This window comes from Pezoporus wallicus, unplaced genomic scaffold (assembly GCF_028554395.1).
Source record: "Pezoporus wallicus isolate ANWC-B61680 ecotype Strahan unplaced genomic scaffold, APGP_CSIRO_Pwel_v1 contig_9913, whole genome shotgun sequence".
Taxonomy (NCBI): domain Eukaryota; kingdom Metazoa; phylum Chordata; class Aves; order Psittaciformes; family Psittacidae; genus Pezoporus; species Pezoporus wallicus.
In genome coordinates, this window is record NW_026640215.1 from 69658 (window position 1) to 90360 (window position 20703).

General features: G+C 47.0%; 1 protein-coding gene across 9 annotated transcripts in view; it reads right to left on the reverse strand.

Moving 5' to 3' along the window:
- The window catches only part of NSD3 (nuclear receptor binding SET domain protein 3), a 35701-nt gene that overhangs the window by 6881 nt on the left and 8117 nt on the right, over window positions 1–20703 (reverse strand). For 3 of the 9 annotated variants that reach the window (XR_008973325.1, XR_008973324.1, XM_057418074.1), the window contains exons 3-14: window positions 18069–18137; window positions 17512–17671; window positions 16481–16635; window positions 15548–16051; window positions 14670–14796; window positions 12102–12202; window positions 9665–9710; window positions 9023–9153; window positions 8355–8483; window positions 7626–7752; window positions 6653–6850; window positions 5965–6135 (exon numbers count right to left, since the gene is read on the reverse strand). Coding sequence is in view for 6 of the 9 variants with exons in the window: in XM_057418074.1 (XP_057274057.1) it covers window positions 5965–6135; window positions 6653–6850; window positions 7626–7752; window positions 8355–8483; window positions 9023–9153; window positions 9665–9710; window positions 12102–12202; window positions 14670–14796; window positions 15548–16051; window positions 16481–16635; window positions 17512–17671; window positions 18069–18137 (1918 nt within the window). In the remaining 3 variants the exon portion in view is untranslated. Of the gene's footprint in view, window positions 1–2182; window positions 2333–5117; window positions 5370–5447; window positions 5873–5964; window positions 6136–6652; window positions 6851–7625; window positions 7753–8354; window positions 8484–9022; window positions 9154–9664; window positions 9711–12101; window positions 12203–14669; window positions 14797–15547; window positions 16052–16480; window positions 16636–17511; window positions 17672–18068; window positions 18138–20703 lie in introns of those variants that run through there. The other 6 variants (XR_008973323.1, XM_057418070.1, XM_057418073.1 and 3 more) reach the window with 5 other exon arrangements.

A 20703-nucleotide genomic window follows, 5' to 3' on the forward strand; every position in this document is an offset into this window, starting at 1 on the left:
TTTCTGAAGCCAGCATTCCCAAGGGAAGCGCTGCATCCCAGAGCAGCGCCGATGGCTTCCACGTCTTTGGTGATGGCCCAACCTTTGCTTTATTTCTTTGGTGATGGCCAAAGCAATGGGAACCCCCCCAATTGGTGAAGAGAAACCCTTTTCCAATCAACATTGTTAGGACTGAGCCCCAGCCACCAGTCAGTGCGCATCGAACCCCGCAGCCTATAGGTTGAGCAATGCTTTTCTGTACCAAGGGCATTCCAAGAGAACTGCAGTGGCAATTCCCCCCCTCCCCCAAAAAGGGAAGTTTTCCACTAGGAGCAGAGCACCTAACACAGGATGAGACCCCACGAGCTGCCCCTAAAGCTCCTCTGGTGCCCAAAGGCGCAGCGATTCACATTGACTCCTCCGGTTTGCACTGACTTGGCTGGGTTCTATTTGGGCAGCTGGATTGAACGTGGAGAGGCCCAGCTCATCTCTAAACTAACAGAGCAGCTCATCCAACAACGATACATGACCCATACAGTAATATTTTCTATATGTAAGTATAATAAATACATATCTTTTTAGAGGGATATAATTTTCCGTAACAAGTTTTCACATCCCAGATGGAAAAACCTGGGAGAGACTTGAGGGTATGTCAAGGAATCTTCCACCACAAGCTCCAAAGAAGTGGGAATAGCAACTTTCAAACAGTTACCAGAAAATCTTGGCCACCTATAGACTTCCAGCAGCATCATCGCATCGCTTGGTGCATGTCACAAAAAGCATTCCTTAAACAAACCACTTGCATGAGCAATCCTGTATTTCCTCTGCTAAGAACAAGCAAATCCGAACCCTAGGGATTTTCCAGAGCTTCCCAAACCCATCAGAGAGGATTGTTGCTTTTAGAAGAGCCTTTTGCAAATGGTTGCTTCAGAGGAAATACGGACCCGATGTAAATCACTGCAACGTTATATCCGAGATGGGAAAATGCCAAGGGATGCAAAAACCAAACAAAACCAAACACAAGACTTCCAATGCTAAGCAAGAGTAAAACCCCAACCCGTTGCTCTCGGGATGCATTAGTGAGATATTGCTCAAGCTAAGCAGAGGGCTCAAAATAATTTGTGTTTTCAGGAATTCCAGGAACTACTGACAGGGATCTGGCAGTGTCTGAAATAACCTAGCTGCAGCGTGGGTAATGGGGCACCAAGTCTGAACACCCTCAGGGAACCCAACTTCTATGGGGAATAAAGTATTGCATCTGTTTCATCCAGACAAGAGTTGTGCTCGCAGAGGTGCTCCAGGATGCCCCAGCGTCTCCATGAGGTATCCAAGAGGGATGTGGAGCTGTTGGAGTGAGGCCAAAGGAGGCCATGGAGCAGCTCTGCTCTGGAGCCAGGCTGAGAGAGCTGGGCTGGGGCAGCCTGGAGAAGAGAAGGCTCCTTAAGGGGAGACCTGAGAGCAGCTCCAGTGCCTGAAGGAGCTGCAGGAAAGCTGGAGAGGGGCTTTGGGATGTAAGGGATATAGGGACAGGACAAGGTCCTTTCCAACCCAAACCATTCCACGATCCTATGATTCACTTCAGGGATCAAGCACCCATCCTGAGGGAGGGGAAGGAGCACCGGTGGTCCCAGTGTAGCAGAGGTGGGATATGAAGCCCAGGGGCGAATGGACACATGCACAGGCAAAACCTCACTAACTCCAACTTGGGCCATCCTCCAGCCACGGTTCCCACCCTCATTCCACCTGAAAACCCCTTTCTTCCCTCAGGCTCTGCACAAGCGACCTGGAAGGTCGGAAACAGAACACCCCTCCTCTTCTTCCACACCTAAAACCAATTTAAGAAGCTGTTTCTCATCATCCTGGGTAAGCACTGAACTGCCACAACATCAAGCTCCATTTGCCTCCCGTTCACATTCAGTGTCAACAGCTCCCTGCAAGCTGGAGCAGCCTAGGGCAGAGAGAAAGGGATTGTCCCTCTTCCAAGGAGAATTTAGTGACAGCAATTATTTTAAGCCCTTTTGGAATCAAAAACGAAATCAAAATGGCCAACAACATGAACACAGGCTCACAATAATCAATGAGTGAAGTTCACTGGAAAGCAATAAGTGGTGCTTGACAAGCAGACATTCCTCGGGTGGAGTTGGGAGAGAAATAATAGGAAAAAGCAAAAGAAAATTAAAGAGAAAGAAACTATTTTGGTTACCTTTCTCACATTTCTTTTTGGAAGCTGACGAAGGAGGAGGAATCATAGGTAATTTCATCAACTCAGCACGATTTGACTCATTCAGTAGGTAGTGGGACTTATAGGCATATGAACTGAACAGGGGGTCTGAATGATCCTGCACTACCAGCCCTATACGAAACAAACAGAAAGAGATGAGTTGCAATGAAACTACCCATGATTCCATAAAGGAGAAAATAAAACCAAGCAAATGAACACCTCTAATGCATATAATGGGGGAATGAACAAAAGAGGAAATGGAGAAAAAAGAAAAGGCTGACAGAAAGCTGCCTCGCTAAGGAAGAGGTTTGTGTGTTCCAGAGACTGAATTCAACTGAACTGGGGAAACTCAGGAGGAATAAGCTGCTCTTAAGTGGGATTTCAACCCTTCCCTTGTGCACTAGGAGACAAGCACAAGAAAAGCACTGGCTGTAAAGGTGTGGGATCCACCCTCCCTCCCTAGGGATCAAAGCAAGCTGAGGGTGACGGACACAGCACCTAAGGTCAGGTTGTTACCTGGGACTACAAGCAGGGAAAGCAAGAAGCCAAGAACTCACCATCCCACCTATTACAAACCTACCTCTTATTACCTATGAGAGTGTTTTGCCTTCATCGTTGTTGGAGAAAACTAACAAGGGGAGGCAGTGATGCTGGAAGGCACCAGAAGGGAAAGAAGGGACGAAGTTCTGCCTTACGCCGGCTGCTGGGGAGTGAAGCTCCACTGAACCTGCCCTCTCCTCTGTGCCTGTGCTTCAAATTATGTGCTGCATTTCTGCCTTCCTCCATCAAGAAGGGCTTCTCCTCATCCTTCTGCAGAGCCCTCAGCTACAGACCAGAAGCACTTGGCCAGTAATTCATGGGAAGAGCAGAGGCACTGATTGCCAAAGAAGCAGGAAAGACGAGCTACTGAGCCAAGCCACTGGTTCTTCCCTTTGTGGGATGCACCAGGGCTGGGTGATGTAGAGAAGCTTTGGGATTGGGGTGCCTAAAAACTGCTGGAGGGGAGAATGGCATCAGCCTACCTGGAACACATCCATAGGAGGAGTCCCAAACAAGCCTGACCCACACATGCCATCAGGTGAACTAGGATGTGCTCAACAAAGGCTAGCTGAGGAAAGGGGAAGAAGCATTCTCAAGATACATCACATTTCAAGTACCTTGTGATAAGTTTGTGTATGGTGTAGATCCCCTCACTTCAGTAACACTTAAACCTCCTTCAGATATCAACCAAAGCTAATTAAACCATCATTCTTCCATAGAGATGCCCAAGTGTTTCTAAGGCACTGCACCCCTCATGCCTTTCTGAGCTCCTGCCCTCACGCTGACCACATCTGACTAGACAGGACCCAACTCAACCCACAAAGGGGGCTTGCTACATGTAAACCTCCCCCAGTCTTTCTTGGGCAAAGCACACTGGCTCCTGAGCCCAGCTCAGGACAGTAACAAACCTCATAGAATGTTCTAGAAGAACAGGTAGGGAGTTGCTATAAAATAGAGGATTCAGTCAGTGGCAGTGATTTGTCACTTTTCAAGCTCTAGTAACTAAGATTGGGTGAAGACATAGGGCAGGAAATTCCACCTGCTGGGGATCAGAGGTCACTTCTACTGCCAGGAGAAAAGAGATTTGTGTAGTTTCAGCTCTGATGAAGGCAGGCTCAGGGATGAACAGAACCACTGAAGCAATGGTAAATGAAAGAGAAAATGAAGAAGAAAGCATGAGCATTCTTCTGCACTTGAGTTATTCTTCAGAATAAACCTAGGTCTGCATCTTCAGCAAGTGTAAGACTCCTTTACTGTACCTGAGCTTTGGAATTCTACTCCTGCATTCTGATTCCTGAGTCAGATATCTATCTATATCTATCTATCTATCTAAGGTGGCCAAACAGCAGGTACTCCATAAAGCTTTTCAATAGGTTCTACTGAAGAGAAGTAGGAGGCACTGATTTTACACCTTTGTGTCACAGAGTAAGCAGCCAAAACTTGGAGCAAAAGTCCCCCAGAAGATTCCCCCTTCAGATGTATCTGTAACAAAGTACTGCAGATGTATAACCTAAGCAGGTTCCTCTTTAGAGTTTGGATCTCAAGTTGGCTTCTGGCATCTCTAGTAGATGTAATAAAGCACATCCTCAAAGAGATGTATTTAGCTGGTTAGTATCATGCAATGGATTTTGGTACTACAGCTTCACAGTGCTTTGAAATTGGTAGAAAACACACTATTTATGCTAAGCCCAGTGGCAGAAGCCTGCCATTGCTCTGCATTCACACCTTGGTGCTAACAGAGCTTCATAACTGAGACCAGCGACACCCACGTCAGCCGAGACCCCACGACCTACCTGGTGTAGGAGCAGAGCAGCAGGACAAGACATCACCCCCCTGTTCATACTGCCAGGGGCAGACTAAAGCCATGCTGGACCTTGCCAAGAGACATTTCTAAGCTGATATTCAAACCGGGCACAGAAAGTCTTCTGTCATAAACCTATATCTGATCCTGGTACCACACTGACTCCAGACAGTGATTCAGCCTGGGCATTTTGTAGGTGTAACAATACCACCAACCAAAGTTAAACACACACCAGATATAAAGCTACCTCAAACCTAAAACCAAAGGCCATAAAGACAGACGCACCATCAACTCTGCACGTGTACCTTTATGCAGTGCTGGGGCGATTCCCATTCCTGCACATCCTGCTTTGGGGTGAGCCCCAGATGTTTGAATAAGCCCACAAAAGGAGGAATACTGAACTGTGTTGTCACCATCCTTTTATACATTCAGAGGAGCTTTTCCTCATTCTGTAACTTCCTGTTTCTCTCTTAGCTTCTGGATTATTCAGATATATTTAAAATAATGGCTCCTAAATTACTTGGAAATGAGGAAAGGGGAAGAAAGGAGGGAGAAAGGGAATTATTCTGGCACCACCTTTTCCTTCCGATCCAGAGATCTCCATTACTATCTGCTCTTGCAAACTCAAGGCACTCTGTCCCATCCTAACCCTCCAAGTGACTGAACACAAGTGAAACCCAGGATCTTCAGGATCCATCTCCTTTTCACTTCCTTATCAGTGACTTTTCAAAGCTGCTGAGAAGAACGCAGCCAACAAACCCCTGCAGTACTGTACAGGAGCCATTGCAATTCAAACCTCTCAACCTGCTCCCTGCAGAAGAGTGGTGACTTCAGAGCCATGGAAGTAACAAGTGGGTCAAAAATAAAGAGGAAAAAAGGGAAAAAGAAAAGTCAAATAAAAAAAAAAAGAGAATTTTGGCATATGGAAAACTCTAGCATGAAACCTGCTCATGCAGCGCTGCAAATGTTCTCCTTTCAGAGTGCTCAAATGTGATGGTAAGTTATAAACTGAGATGATTTTTGTTCTAGCATGAGGAAACCCTACCTTATAGCCTTAATTTAAACGGGTTTCAGTTTGGGAGTGGTAAAAGGACCCCCTTTTGCCCAACAGACAGTGAGTGACCACACAGCATCCATCCTCAGCATGCAACGGCTGCAACTGGGGGCTTCCCATCCACTCTTTCCTACTGGCAAAACAAGCAGGCTCCTGAGGAGCTCCCACTGCTTCTGACCAGCAAATATCAGCAAGTGAAGGCTCATGAGAAGTGCTGAGCAACAAAGAGACAATTCCAGGCAGCATTGGAACCCCAGAGCATCCTGTGGGAAGGGGGCTTTAGGAAACACATTCTTTTTATCACTAAACTGCCCAAAGTGACCACAAAACTATAAAACAGGGGAGGGGAAAGAAAACAAGTGTGCTCACCTCTTGCACAAACGAAACAAAAGCCTACATTTACAGCTGATGAGGAGTGATTCCTTTTGGAATGGTTACTACAGATGAGAATGTGGGATGACACAAACAAGCTTCCTGCAGCAATACAGCCATCTCCTGAGTGATAGGCAATGGGACATCTGAAACATCTCACCATGCGACCTGTTTAATACAGAGAAATGCACCGTGTCACCCTCGAGTCAGGCTATGGCAGAAGACACCAGATAGCTGCAAGGCTGATTTGATTCCACCCAGAAGGACTGGATTGAAAGGAAACATTTACATCTTTAAAAGCTTCACAAAGTTAACTCAACTTTAAATCTCTGTTAAGAAAAAAACACATGGTTTTAGTCATTCTAGAGCCTGTTTTGAAGTATTTGGGGTTAATTTCTACAAGGATTCTCTGTCTCTGGAAGATGAGTTGTTCTAAAAGCCACTCCCAAGCATGTTCTAACAAACAGCATTGCACTACCAACCCTCCACTTCCATTGAACCCAGCAACAGCAGACGACTTGGGCTGCAGATCCGGGTCCACTTGAGCTGCTTTCCCACCCAGCCAGCCTGATGTTAAGAAGGAAACCCTCACTCCTCACTGCATTCCTAAGGGTAAAGTCACATCCATCTTTACCACGATGCGTCCGAGCTTCCTCCCGCTGCTCAAAGCCACTTCCCCTCTCACCTTTGCTTGCTTTATGAATATCCTTATCCATGGAGCAGGCGGTGCAGCAGTGCTGCGGGCAGCGGAAGCCCCGGGACTCAAAGAGAGCCGTGGCAAACTTCCGAACGCAGGCCTCGTGGTAGAACTTGCCACACGTGTTGACCGAGCAGCGCTTCACGTCCTTGCCAGGGAGCTTGCAGGAGAAGCACGTGTGTTCTCCTGGGAAGAGAAGGAATAAGGAACAATCCCAACTGCAACGGGCAATTCTTTGCCGTACAGATGTTGTGAACAGTGGTTTGAGCAACACGGGCTCCTTCCCTTCAAACCCTGGAGTTGCCCTAATCCACAGTAAAGATGCGATTGCTAACATAAAGATGCAACTGCTAACATAAAGATGCAACTGCTAACATAAAGATGCAACTGCTAACATAAAGATGCAACTGCTAACATAAAGATGCAACTGCTAACATAAAGATGCAACTGCTAACATAAAGATGCAACTGCTAACATAAAGATGCAACTGCTAACATAAAGATGCAACTGCTAACATAAAGATGAAATTATTAACATAGAAGTCCCTCATTCTGAGTGAAACTCTTAAGCAGTTCTTTTCCCTCACCAGGTACTTGCCTTTTCTTCTTCCCAGCTGGAAAAGGAGAATCTGGCCTCAGAGGTTGAAAAGGTAGGATCATAGAACCATAGAATGGTTTGGGTTGGAAAGGAGCTTAAGATCATCCAGTTCCAACCCCCTGCCATGGGCAGGGATGCCTCACACTAGGCCATATCACCCAGCTTGGCCTTGAACACTGCCAGGGATGGAGCATTTACCACTGCCAGCGCCTCAGCACCCTCACAGTAAAGAGCCCATTAGAATAACCCAACCAAACCCCCTCCAAACCCATGGAACTCACCAACTCTGGTATCTCCGACCCTAGAACAGCTCCTTAGCAGAGGGAGCTCCCTCCCCACTTCCCAACCATGGGCAAACACTCACCATTTTTACACTCAGCGCAGATGAACTTCTCCTCAGGCATCGACTTCAGGCCAAGACATTCCATGTGGAAGACACTGCAACACTCGCCCTCGCAGGACACCAGAGCCTCGCCGGAGCTCTCACAGATCTGGAACAAGCAGACAAGCAGCTCAGCAGAGAATAGCAGGTCTTCCATGTAAGACTACCAGGGCTTAACAAAGAGTAGGAAGAGGCTGAAGTCCCTCTGAGCTAAGGTGAGGTGGGAGAACTGCTCTGCACCCTACAAAGACGTGGCCAAATTGGGCTGAAGGCAACACCAGCACTTGCTGCATCCTCCTCTTGTAGCAGCATGAGCATGGACAGAGCTAGGAGGGACACAGCAGGAGCCCCCAGGCACCTGAGCAGCAAGAACAGCTTCTCCCTTACAAGTGACCGGGAAACTGGCCAGGAGATTCCAGGATTTTCTCCCCAAATACTGGAAAATTCTCACTCTGTCCCAGCCTGGAAAGACCATAGGGCAGAAAATGGCATCTAGTTATGCTACAGGAATGGGCTGGAGAGCACTTTCCAGCTTTTGAGCCTTTTAGCCTCTTACGAAAACTCCTAAAAGCCTTGATATTTTATCTGAGACACGGAGTTATGTGACATGGTTAAAACAAAGTGGTGTAATGTGAAGTCTTATCAGCTCAAACCAACAGAAACAGATGATAGAGCTTTGGTACATCAGCTCTTTACAGTTCCATCATTTACCTGACAAACAGTGTCCTTTTTGTTTGTCCCAGTCCCTCTCCTGGACAGGCTGGAGTCCACTGACTGCACATCAGAGGCATCAGCATCCGCAGTAGCTGAGGGGCTGTCCGAACGCTTTCCAAAACTACCCTAGAGAGAGGAGAAACCCCAGGCACTCAAAAAGACACTTCCCAAGGACAAGCCCACTGTGAAAGAGCATTTAAGTCACCACAGATTAAAAAGACCGTTCAATACACCAAGAGATGCAAAAGGTCCCTCAACGCTGCTGAACTTCATGGGAGCGACCCAAGCAGCGCTGCCTTCTTGCCATTGCTTTTACCTGTACAACCAACCATAAAGGTATTGGGGGTCCTACTTTTCCCAGTTTTATGCCACAGACCATCAGCATCCCCAAAGAATCCCAAAACCTTCCCAAAAGCAAGCCGAAGCAGGGATCTAACCCCATGCTTTGCCAAAGAAACAGGAACACTTGTAAAGACAGATTCTATCTTCCTTTACATCAACGCAATGGAGGGGATTAGAAAGAAAAAGAACATGCTTTATATTTCAGTCAATCAGAGACATGAAAGGAGTAGAAAATGGTGTTCATACCTCCAGGAATACACAACCAAAACGCCTGGCAGAGAGATGAAATGAGCAAATCCCTATGAGCAACAACGTGCATTTACCTGTAAGTCATTGAGTCCCCTGGAGTCGGAGTCAGACGTGTCCCTGTAAGCAGAGCTGGTCAGTTCCACGTCGGTTGAGGCTCGACTCCTCTTCTTCAAAGGCTTGCAAGAATCTGAAATCTCGCTGGCACCTTAACACAACACACTGAGATTAGCTTTAATCTGTGTTCTTAAGCTTCATAAAGGAAAAGGAAAGATGAAAGCTTGGATTTGGACTTCATTCGCAGCCTTAATTGTGATAGTACTTTGGTTCTCCCTGAAGAGCTAACAACTGAAAACCTCCTTAGACCTTTTGATAAGCTTCTGAACATGCTGACTCAGCAGAGCAACTACTACATTGTCTATGACAGAGGATAAACCCTTCCTCTTCATTGTTCAGCTTTCAAATGCAGCTCAGCAAAGACGACTTCTTCTTAAGTACTTGAATTATGTGCTCACACCACATTAACACCATCCTTCCAGCTAGCAACACGCAACAAAAACCAACCCAGCAAACCCTCACAAGAGAACAGAGCTCAGCATCCATCAGTTCATCACCACAAAGCATTCCAACCTCTGCGCTTTACAGAGAGCAAAAACCCACTGCCCAAGTGGGATGGAGCCAGAGGTGTAAACAGAGTTTCTTTTTCGGCTGTCACTCACCTTTCTGCAATCCTGTCTTCACTGCTGTCAGGGGAACCATTTCAACCTGTTTGAATAGGAAAATCCAGAGTTAAAACCAGAGGAATTTTTCTCCCTAGTATCAAAAAGAAAACATTGCAGTTTAAGCGATTAGCATCTCTGAACTCAGGTGCAGGCTGCCATCCCCTTCCCACTGGGAGCCTTCTCGTCCCGTTGGCTTTAATCCTAGCTGTCTACGCTGAGTGCTGGGAGACAAGGCAGAGACACAGTCACTAGCAAGGGCCTTTCCAATCACTCCCTTGGGGCATGAAGATGACAGGAGAGCTTTATCCGTGTCCGTGGTGGGGACGGGGCTCCTGTTGGCAGCAAACCCTGATGCTCTGTAGAACCCCAGACCTGTGTGAGCGCAAGTTCCCCTCAATGGGCATTCACTGGGTTAGGGAGGCACTGAATGCATCATCTTGGGGTGCTTCCAGCAAGCCTGCACGCTCCGGAGCAGACTCCTGCCCTGTATAGAGCACTGCAAGGCCCAGCCCAAGGCGCAGGGCGCTGTGCAGGGCTCTATACAGCTCAATGCCAGCATCCGCTCCGTAGTTTACAACCTCACAAAGCACTTGGAGCTCTGAGCCTAGAGCAGAAGGGCCCCTTTCCAAACTGTTCTGCCAATGAACATGGAGCACGGAGAGAATTTGGCGACTGCATCGTACCTATAGAAGAAAGCTGTTGCCTAAAAGCCTGGTTTTAAGGTTAAGAATTAGAGGTTACTGCTTTACACTGGGGTTACGTGGGCAGGGAGGAAGACATTTCGGAAATAGTTAAGGATTATCCTCTACTTTTTTTAAAAAATATTTTATTTTGTTGTACAATAAAAGGTAAAAACATACAATAGAAGGATTTGTATCGGATACATTTCGGAATACAAATATAAAATCTAAACAATCACTTTTATTTCTCCACTGGTCACTGTAACAGTAGCATGAACATTTGGTTTTTCCCATTAATTGTACTCGTTCCAGTTATAATTTTATACCAAGTTGTTGCAGACTAATTTGGGAATCAGTTGCAAGGAAACTTGACTTTGGGTAACAAATATTGTTGCAGAACTGTAAGAAGTTAGTAAGGTCTTTCTTCTTTCTTTAATATAACTTAATACATTCAAAGTTATGCGCATTACAGTGCATCTGGGTTTAACTTTTAGTCATATACTTTTCCTGAGAAAAGCACTTTAATGGTCATAGTCTTAGTTAGCTGGGGAAGAGGAGCACACCGAGCTAACGGGGACCCATGAAGTTCATATTGTTGGTTCTTCTACCTTTGTTAACTTAAGAAACGCTTACACACATAAAAACTCATGTGATGGGAGGGAGGCCGAGGCACCCCCCTAGGAGGCTCATGGGGCTACGCTGGGTGTCTCATGCCCAACGGTGAAGCTGCTTCCAAGTTTCAGCTAGAAACTGTCTCGAGCTGGAGCATTCTTCTGCTGAACACAGATGGGAAGCGCTATGGCACCAAAAGAACGTATGGAAAAAGAGAGGAAAAACTGGGTCCACTTTCAATCTTGGAAGTGAATGAAGTGCAAAACAAAGGGCAAAGAATAAATTAAAGAGATAAAGATCATTTCCCCCCCCCTTCCCATATAAATCTTTAGCCTGACTGTCCCTTTTGTAAAGGTCTCACTGATAAAAGTTCTACTATCAAACAGCTGGATCCCAAATTCCCAGGTTTCAAGCGGAGAGGCCCTTGGAGAAGGAGAATCAACCACGGAAGGAAAAGAACCAACAACTTTGAGCAACGTGTTTGAAACGGGTGTTCTGGTTTTAAGAGCAACGTCCATCCACTGAACTTCCCTGCTCATTCCAGGCAGAATTGTATGGTAGTTTTGAAAGCAACAACATTTGTCTGTCTGACATCCGGATTAAAGGAATGCCCTGTACATGTGAGATCTACTTAAGGAAAGGAAACGTATATCCCAGGAGATGTGTTTTGCTGATGTCTGCCAACATGAAAAGTCTGACTATTCATCTGTTAAGTGAAATCATTCCTAAAAGTCCATTCTCAAAAGCGATCAGATTAAATCAGGCTAACTTCATTGGAAAAACAAAACCTCAATACAAACCAGCAGCTGAACCGAGAGCAAAAGGAAGGAACCTGGTGGCAATTCCATCAAAGAGAAATTACTGAAACCAAACCATTTTTTGCTCAGGACAGGAATCGCAAAGGAAACATGGCAGGTTCTTAGGAGTCTTGCATCAGTGAGTTCCCATTTCCATAGCCTGACTGATACTGTAAGATGCCAGTAGCAGAGTCACAGCAATGGTATTGACAAGGGGATTTCATGGAGGATAGTCCAAAACGAAACCCGATGGGGGAAAAATGGAGAAAAATGAAAAGGCACCAATATAAGCCACAACATTTATGAATACAATATATTTTAACTCTCTACATGGAGGAAGCCAACCTGCTCCTTTTTGATCTTCTTCTTTGGCACAACTTCGGTGGATTTCTCAGACTCTGAGCGGGTTCGAATCGATCTTCTCTGTTGCTTCTTTTCTACAGAACCTGAAGAAGGAAAAAGGTCTCCATTACACAACTCCTTGCATTCCCGAGGCACAGCGAGCTGCTCCACACCAACCCAACCGAGAAAGTAACGAAACCAAGACTTGTTCCTCTTTTGAAGGCTTTATTTTTACATTCAGTTCCAAGCTCTTTGCCAGCTGGTGCTGTGGCTGCAGACAACACCTTCCGATTCCAGAGACAGGGAGATGAGCTTCCGAGAAGAGACACCAGTAACAGAGCGAAACAAAAAGCTGGAATCAGCTGGGGGCAAACAGCACCTCCAGCACAGTCTTTGCTTTGGCTTATCTGTAACCAAATGGTCCATGTTTGGTGTTGATGGGAAGGTCTCACCACCCAACTTCTTGAGCTGAACCGAGCTCCAAAGTGAAGATGCAAAGCCCAGCTCCAGCTCTGTGCAACTGCTCCGCTGGCTGGCACAAGAACAGGAAGCAAGAACCACGCTGTAACATGTGCTGTCAATGAGACCTGAAGGCTCAGCTAAAGACTGAGGGGTGAGGGAAAGCTCAGCACAAGCAGAAGCAGTGATCATGGCGTGGTATCATCATTAAAGTACAAACCAAGTCTTTGGAGATACTGCTACAGGAATCAAGCTCAGATTAACGGCATAGCTCAAGAGATGGAGTAGGAGCTACTAAGCTTGGTGAAACCAGAAGACCTTTCTATGCTACAGGATCTCCACAAAGGGTACACAGAGAAACATGGACACAGCATAGAACCAAGCACAGGCTCAGAGCTGCACTGATGGAAAACTGGGATCTGAAGATCTACAGTGATCTGCTGGGGAGCATGACCTGGGCTTTCAGTTTGGGTGTTTCACCTAAAGAAGACATGAATGGACAATACTTTGTGTCCTTCCAAACAAAACCACAAACTCCTGGGGCTGGGAATTAGCTCCCTGTGCTGACAGATACCCTGTTAGAGGTTGTAACCCTGCGTCTTCTTGTTAGGAGATGCACGTTCTAGAGAGAGAGGCTTTAAAACAGATGCTGCAAGAAGCCTTTAGGAAAAAAAAACCATGAAAATTCACCTTGCTCAATGGGATGAGCATTTTTAGGCCTCAGGAGCATCTTTGTAACTAAGCTTTCCAGCCTACCTAACATTGCACAAGTACAGACACTGAAGCATGGTGGCAGAGGCCAGAGACCTCACTTACATTGATCGCTGAGGTTTCTGGCTTGGAATCTCATTTACGTTCTGTTTGGGAAAGGAGAAGTAACCAAACAAATGGATAAAGCAGAGCTGATGCCTGGCAAAGGTCAAGAGGAAAAGGTTTGCGGGGTTTTCTGTGTATTCTAAGAAGTTTTCCACCTTTTTCTGCTTCCACCCCAGGAGCATCCGTACATTCTGTGAGATGAGAGAAAACCCCAGTGTTCTGCTGCAACCTCAACTTTACTTTTCCATACCCAAAGTAAAACTAAGCGTGTCTGAGGCTATAGCAAGCACAGGATTGCAAGCTCGGTACCAAAGGTGCAGTAGTTAATGGGGATTTCACACGGCCCGGACAACATCTGCGGTTGGAAAACAGAAGTCACTGTAAAGACTGGAGGAACTTGAAAAGCTCTTGGTTTAAGATGACTCGAAACAGTGTCTTTTGAGGAACCTCCATCCCTTCACCAAAGGGCATCCAGCTCCTCACGGGGATGATGAGAGGACACTGCAGACAAATGTCTGCTGGTAGGGAAAAGCTCAATCCCTTTGGAAGCATTCCCATTAGCTATTGCTCAAGATCAAACATTAAAAACACTGGTTTCCTGTTCCAAGCCCAGAGAGCGCTCATCCCATTTATCTTTCCCCTTCTTCTCCACCACTGTACTACAAATTAAACTTCAAATAGCTTGTTCCAGGCGTTCCCTTTTCAGTCTCAAGCTCCATTATCAGCTTCAGGGGTGGCTCGCCCTCAGACATGACTTGGTGCTTTATGCTGGGCCCCTAACCGCCTTCACAAGGCAAAGATCATCTCATTTTGCTGATGGAGTTAGCTGAAGCAGTTTAAAACAGTCACTTTCCTTTACAGAGGCAGGAACTCAAAGTCTAGCAACGTCCCCATCCCGCTTCGGAGCCGTCCTTACTCAACTACACCACTTCCAGAGTCTCCTCCTTTGATCCCAGCTGCTGTAATGTCCCATTTGGTGCCAAAAAGCCATCACAACACTCCGTTCACACACAGCCACTACATTGTCTTCTAAACCACCTCCGCAAGGCATCCATCCCCCTAAATAGTTGACCGTGAGCTGCGGACACCAGAAGTTCAAATCCCAGTGAATCCCACCCCAGCGGCATCCCGTGTTTTCTGGGATCACCTGGGCTCCCCGTGTGCTGCATCAGCCACGCCTGTCACAACTATTAAACAGAGAGATGTTAATAATCATTATTAACTCCTGTGAAATGCCAGGGTCGCTGTTTGAACCGACATAATAAGAGTGCTCGAGGATGCTGCAGCTCTGCCTACCTGTGGAGCCCGAAGTCGTTTCAGGAGAGGACGCGCTCTGCACCGCTGCTTTCTCATTTCTCTGACCTGATGAAGAGTTCAGCTTCTCTTGCCCCTTGACACTTATTTCAGGTTTGTTCCCAACTCCCTTGAAAAGAGAAAGAAGAGAAGAGATCGTCTCAGCCCATTTCTGCACTTGCTGCTGCTCACAGGCACACTGACCCACTCCTAAGTCTCAGAACGTGTATGGGTGTTTTCAACCCATACACGTGACTGTGTCTACCACTGAGCTGCTTTCCCTGCAGAGCTTCCATCCCTCAATCTCCCCTTCCATACAAGAGAACAAAACAAAGAATCCAGCGACTTTTCTAAACATTACCTTCTCTATAATGCTTAGGATGAAATAAATACCCTCCAGGGAGAGAGGCAGAAGAAGGAGGCAGAGAAACAGTCCTAAACCTTTTCCTTACACTGACTGTGAGAAGCTGCTGTGCACCTGAAGGAATCCAGGAGGCAGAACTCATTTAGAAGTCAGTTATACAAAACATAGTTATTGCTCTTTTTAGTACATTATGAACAGTTTTGTTTCCCACATATCCACTGGTTTAAGGTTTATAGAGAATTACTGGAGTTCCACAGCTTTTGAAGGTGTTATGAGCAAAGATGTGACCATCTGTAGGGAGCTGCCACTGGCCGGAACAGTTACTCCCAGCAACGTTTGGATGCACTGGAATGAAGAGTTCATGCACCACAAGATGCTGTTGTCACATCTGTTGCCAGATGTAACCCCTCCAATGAAAGGAACATGTACAGCGAAACCTTTGAGGTTTAAGCTCCACAATGAGACAGACTCGGGGTCATTCACGAACAGAAGAGGAGTTGCTATCCAAAGTACATACCTTAGTGGAATAAACAAACTGATCGATGAGCTTTCCATCCCCAGCAGCATTCTGAAGGGCAAAAACCTGTTCAATTTTAACAACTGGAGACATGTTACACTTTTGGAGGTCCAGGTTGTGCATGGTGATGGAAGCTGGTAAGGATTTCCTGGCTGCAGCTGTTTTCCAGGCGATTTTCACTGGAGGAGCCTCCTCTTCCTCCACACTCGACTGCCTCCGCTGGCTTTGCCTCCGTCCCTCAGCGCTCGAAGGCGATGCTGCTGCCCCAGTGGCAGGGTCAGGCTGGGTGCTCAGCGCTGGCTTGGGTCGCCGGTTCTTCTTGGTCTCTGATTTAGCAGCAGCAGTCTTTTTGGCTTTTGACAAAGCCTCCTCTGGCTCTTTGTCTATATAAATGAAGGTGTATTGTTCTATCCTTTCTTCCCGAGTCATTTTCAAGGCTTTCTCAGCATGGGCAATCCCAATATCCCACTGAGCACGCTCCCTTTGCGGCCTTGGTTTGCGAATCTTAAGGAACAAAGACAAGCAGCTCATTACGCTGAAGACTGGGCCACAGACAGCACTTAAAATGCAGTCCTGAGGTTCTCCACACCCCTCAGGTAGCAGCTGTAAGTTCGCTTTTCATTTAGAGGGTATAAAGGTAGACAGTGAATCCCCTGCTCAGAGTACAGACACTCGAGCTGGATCGTTATGATCATCCCAATTAAAAGTGCTTGCCCCAAGTTACAGCTTCACTAAAGAACAGGCAGTATTCAAGCCTGTTAGACGAGACAGAATTAATCCTCATTTATCTACTTTTAAATCCTCCTTATTTCCCTACAAACGCTCTTCTCCTTCCACATCAATTTTCTGCCTTGCCTATACAGTGACTGCCCCACAGGGGTTTCCCTAACAGACACTGCAGGTAACCCTCTGCACAAAGGATGCTCATCGTACCTTCTGCTTCTCGGAGTGGTTGCTGGCCTGTTTAGCAGCCTCAGCCAGTAACTGCTCATACTGCTTGTGGCCTTTGTACTCCCGAACCCGCTTCTCGTGCACCCACGCCCGCTCCGGCTGGTTGCTGAAGAACTGGACGTGGTATTCCCGGGCACCTGGGAATGAGAAATGCTTGTCAGCGCTTTTAGCACCATCACAGAATGAACCAGGTTGGAAAAGAGCTTTAAATCAAGTCCAACTGCTCCCCAGCACTGCCAAGGCCACCACTCACCCATGGCACTGAGGGGGTGTGAACACCTGCAGGGACGGTGCCTGCAGCCCTGCCCTGGGCAGCCTGTTCCAATGCCTGAGCATCCTCTGGGGAAGGAATTGTTCCTCAGCTCCATCTAAACCTGCCCTGGGGCAGTTTGAGGCCATTTCCTCTTGTCCCATCCCTTGGGAGCACAGCCCAGCCCCTCCTTGCTCCATCCTCCTGTCAGGCACTTGTAGGCAGTGATCAGGTCCCCCCCCTGAGCCTTCTCTTCTCCAGACTGAACCCCCCCCAGGTTCCTCAGCTGTTCCCCATCACACTTGTGCTCCAGGCCCTGCACCAGCTCCAGTGCCCTTCTCTGGCCCTGCTAAAGCACCTCAGTGTCCCTCTTGTAGTAAGAACTGTTCGCTTATGCCTTCCTTCTCCACATCACTCATGCCTGCAGGTGGAAGCACCTGGCTGAAGTTTAGAAGTAAGATAAGCCCAGATGTAGAACAGTTTAAGATGTGAAGCGTATCTTGCCCACACTGAACACTCTCACACTCCTCAGTGTCTCCTCATAAATACATTGCCTAGTGAAAAACAAGAATACCTGTGTGCAAGCCTAGTTTGCACAGGCTCACCTGCAGAAGTAATCCAACAGATTCCAGCTTTAGCCATCTCAAGTATATTCAGCTCAGCATGCACACAGCAGAACTCATCCCACACAGGAGCTCAAGATGTTTTGAATAAAGGAACCACAGACACCTGCTATGCTGTGCCAAAGATCCTCCTTCCTTACCTCTTGTATTGATTTTGGTATGAACATCAAGCTGCGGATCACACGAAACCATGCAAGGCCACCACGGGTATGTTCCCACCTTGGACCAAACCAGATCGCCAACCTGAAACTTGATGTCATGGGGGCCTTGTGTTGGAAGAGAAGGTAAGAACTGCTGGACCTACAAAGAAAAGGCAAGCTTGAAGCCACAGAAGACAACTCAATGCACAAAGAAGCACAGGAACATGGACCCTTCTCTTAGGTATCCCTGAGGTTTGATAACCTAACAGCAGAGAACCATTCCTTTGAGGCAGGAGATAGTCACTGACAAACCAAGACACCCACAGCAACCCCCTGCCACCACCCCACAAAAAGCTTCAGAAGTCAATTAAGAACGTTGTTTTGGGGATAAAATAAAGCAATAAGCACAGGATGAGAGATGTTTTGATGCAGTCATGATTAACAGGAGGTTCAAAGAGACAGCAACTGCTTTATCTGACAAATTAAAGGCCTGTCATCAGTCCCAAAATAGAAGTTGGAGAAGTGGTGATGAAGTGGTGATGAGTGGAGGTACTAACCGGGGTCTCCTCCAACACTGCATCTTCTCTGGGTCTTTCTGGCAGCATGCTAAGCCTCTCATTTGGTCTCTAGGAAATGGGTAACAACGAAGAGAAAAAGGGAAACAAACACAAACAAGGTAAGGGGCCAGGAAACCACACAAAGCTCATCATGAAACCAGGCCAAAACAGTAAGTCACGGAGAGAAAGGCAGCCATGAAGCCAGCAAACAGGAACGCGACGGCTCCTTCTGGCCAACCCAAACCAGAGTAGCATCAATCAAAAATGACCTTTCTTCCTACACTATTCACATTACACCCACACACCCCCATAACAGGTGATGGAAGAACATACTGTGGGCCAGTAAACCCCCCTATATTAATAGTCAATGTCAAAGAAAGAGACGAGCATATGGAGGATACCCCCAGGGCTGCGAGCTCTTTGCAACAGCTACAGTACAAAAATCACATGAAATACACAGCACAAAACCTGTAAAATCCACGGTAAATCACACAGAGTTGGCAAATGTTCTTTGTGGGATCAAAAGTCAACAACGGAAACCCCACAACCAGGAGAAGGTCGTGATGAAAGAGGGATCACCGTGAGTGGAAGCCAACACCTTGGTGGAGCAGCAGTGATAGGGAGCGTGGTGACCCACGGCCGAGCAAGATAAAGAGGTGGGACATGAACTATCTACTGAGCCAGGGAGCTGACTTTTGCTTTGTCAATAGTCAAAGGACTCAAAGAGCAGCCAAAAGAGGAGTCAGACACAGGCAGTGAGAAACCACTTATACTGGGAGTCCCAGTTAGGACTAGTCCATTGAAAACAGAGCCCCCAGGTTAGTGGAAGCGGCATGCTTCAGCTCAGAGAAACTAGGAAACACAAGTATCATCTACAGTAATGATGGTCAGCACCTCATTCAGAGCTGTCTGGAGAGAAGGAGCAGTTAAAAGCAATCATATGAGTGTACCCCAGGCAGAATTCCTTCCTCCCTGGTGCAGCAGGAAGCACAGCAGTGACCCCTGCCTTTCTTGCTCTAGTGGAAGCTTCCCCCACACAAGTTGCAAGCTTCAGTTCCTCCCAGAACACCACCAGTGAGCTTGTTCTTAAAACAAGGATTCAGAGCTTGAAGTCCATTAATGTCTTCATAACATTTTCATTTCAAATCAGCCTTTCAAGTGTGAGCATTCCCACACAGTCAATGGCAGAAGGAGGAGACAACCTTACCTGGGAACAGCCATGCTGAGTAGAGAAGGGTAAAACAACCAAAGTTGTCCCTGAAGCTGGGTTTTGCTCCCATTAAGATGATCCTAAGTTACAAGTCTCATCTCATCAATACTAAATATGACAAAAGTGTGCATGCTGAAGGGGAAGTTGTACACTGGAGAGCCAAAAGGTGGGAGGGTGCAGCCGAGACTGTGCTGGGTAACTCGCAATGCAAAGCATCAGCACAAAGTCCTGCTCGTGGCGGTGATCTGGTGTCTGCAACGAGGGTGAGTAACATCAAAGATCTCGCTGCAACACCACCTTCTGAAAGGGAAATGGAAGCTCCAAGGGGGGACAAAAGCAAGACTAAGAGTTCTGGTGAATCCTGCATGGCACATAGGAGTAGGAACTTGGGATTTGAGGGACAAGGCTTTAGTTCAGAATCATTTAGGTTGGAAAAGGCCCTTAAGATCAAATCCAACCATGAACCCAGCACTGCTAAGCCCACCCCACATCTACACGTGTGCTAAATGCCTCCAGTGATGGTGACTCCACCACTGCCCTGGGCAGCCTGTTCTGGTGCTTGACAACCCTTTTGGTGGAGGAATTTCTCCCCATATCCAGTCTGAACCTGCCCTAGTGCAGCTTGAGGCCGTTTCCTCTTGTCCCATCCCTTGTTACTTGGGAGAAGAGGCTGCAAACAGTGGTGTGAGTGTGAAATCAGAGTGCATTCCATTAAAAACACCACCACCACCACAAGTGCATGACCCTGCTGTAAGAAGATCAGAGCCTTGATCCCCATAGGCTGGCATGGGTTCCCACACCTACCAGAAGCAGCAGCTATCACAGGGTGATACAAGTTCTGTGAGCTGGCATGGCCTGATATGGAACTTCCCTATCCCTGACACCCCTCTCCACTGGGAAATACAGAATCCAGCATCCCAGATTGGCAGGAATAAGCAAGACAAAAGGAAGCCCAAGTAATGGAGTGGCTTCTAAAACTGAAAGGGAAACAATGGCCGAGAGTACCAGGACTTTGCTTCCTGGAATCAGTTAAACCACCACTTCCAGACAACACCCCTTGTGCAACCACACTGCAGTAACAGGTATCAAGAGTGAAACCTCTCCAAGTTTACCGAGTCAACTGGCATTTGTTTTGCCCACTGGTTTCTACACATGCTTCAGAGCTATTGGGTTTCATACATAATCATGGCATTTAGAGTTACCTTTCAGAAACTCATTCAAAGCTGCAATGCTGAACGCTCCTTCCAGCGAGTAACCCAGCAGCCTGTGTGCTTTGGGCCCAAAGCTCCACCTTCACCGCTCCCCAAAGCACAGCAAGCGTGCTAAAACACTAAATAGGATTTAAACCCCACGATACAACCTTTTCTAGCATCCATTATGTCATATACAGCCTTTTAACCAAAACTGTCCTAGAAATACAGGTTC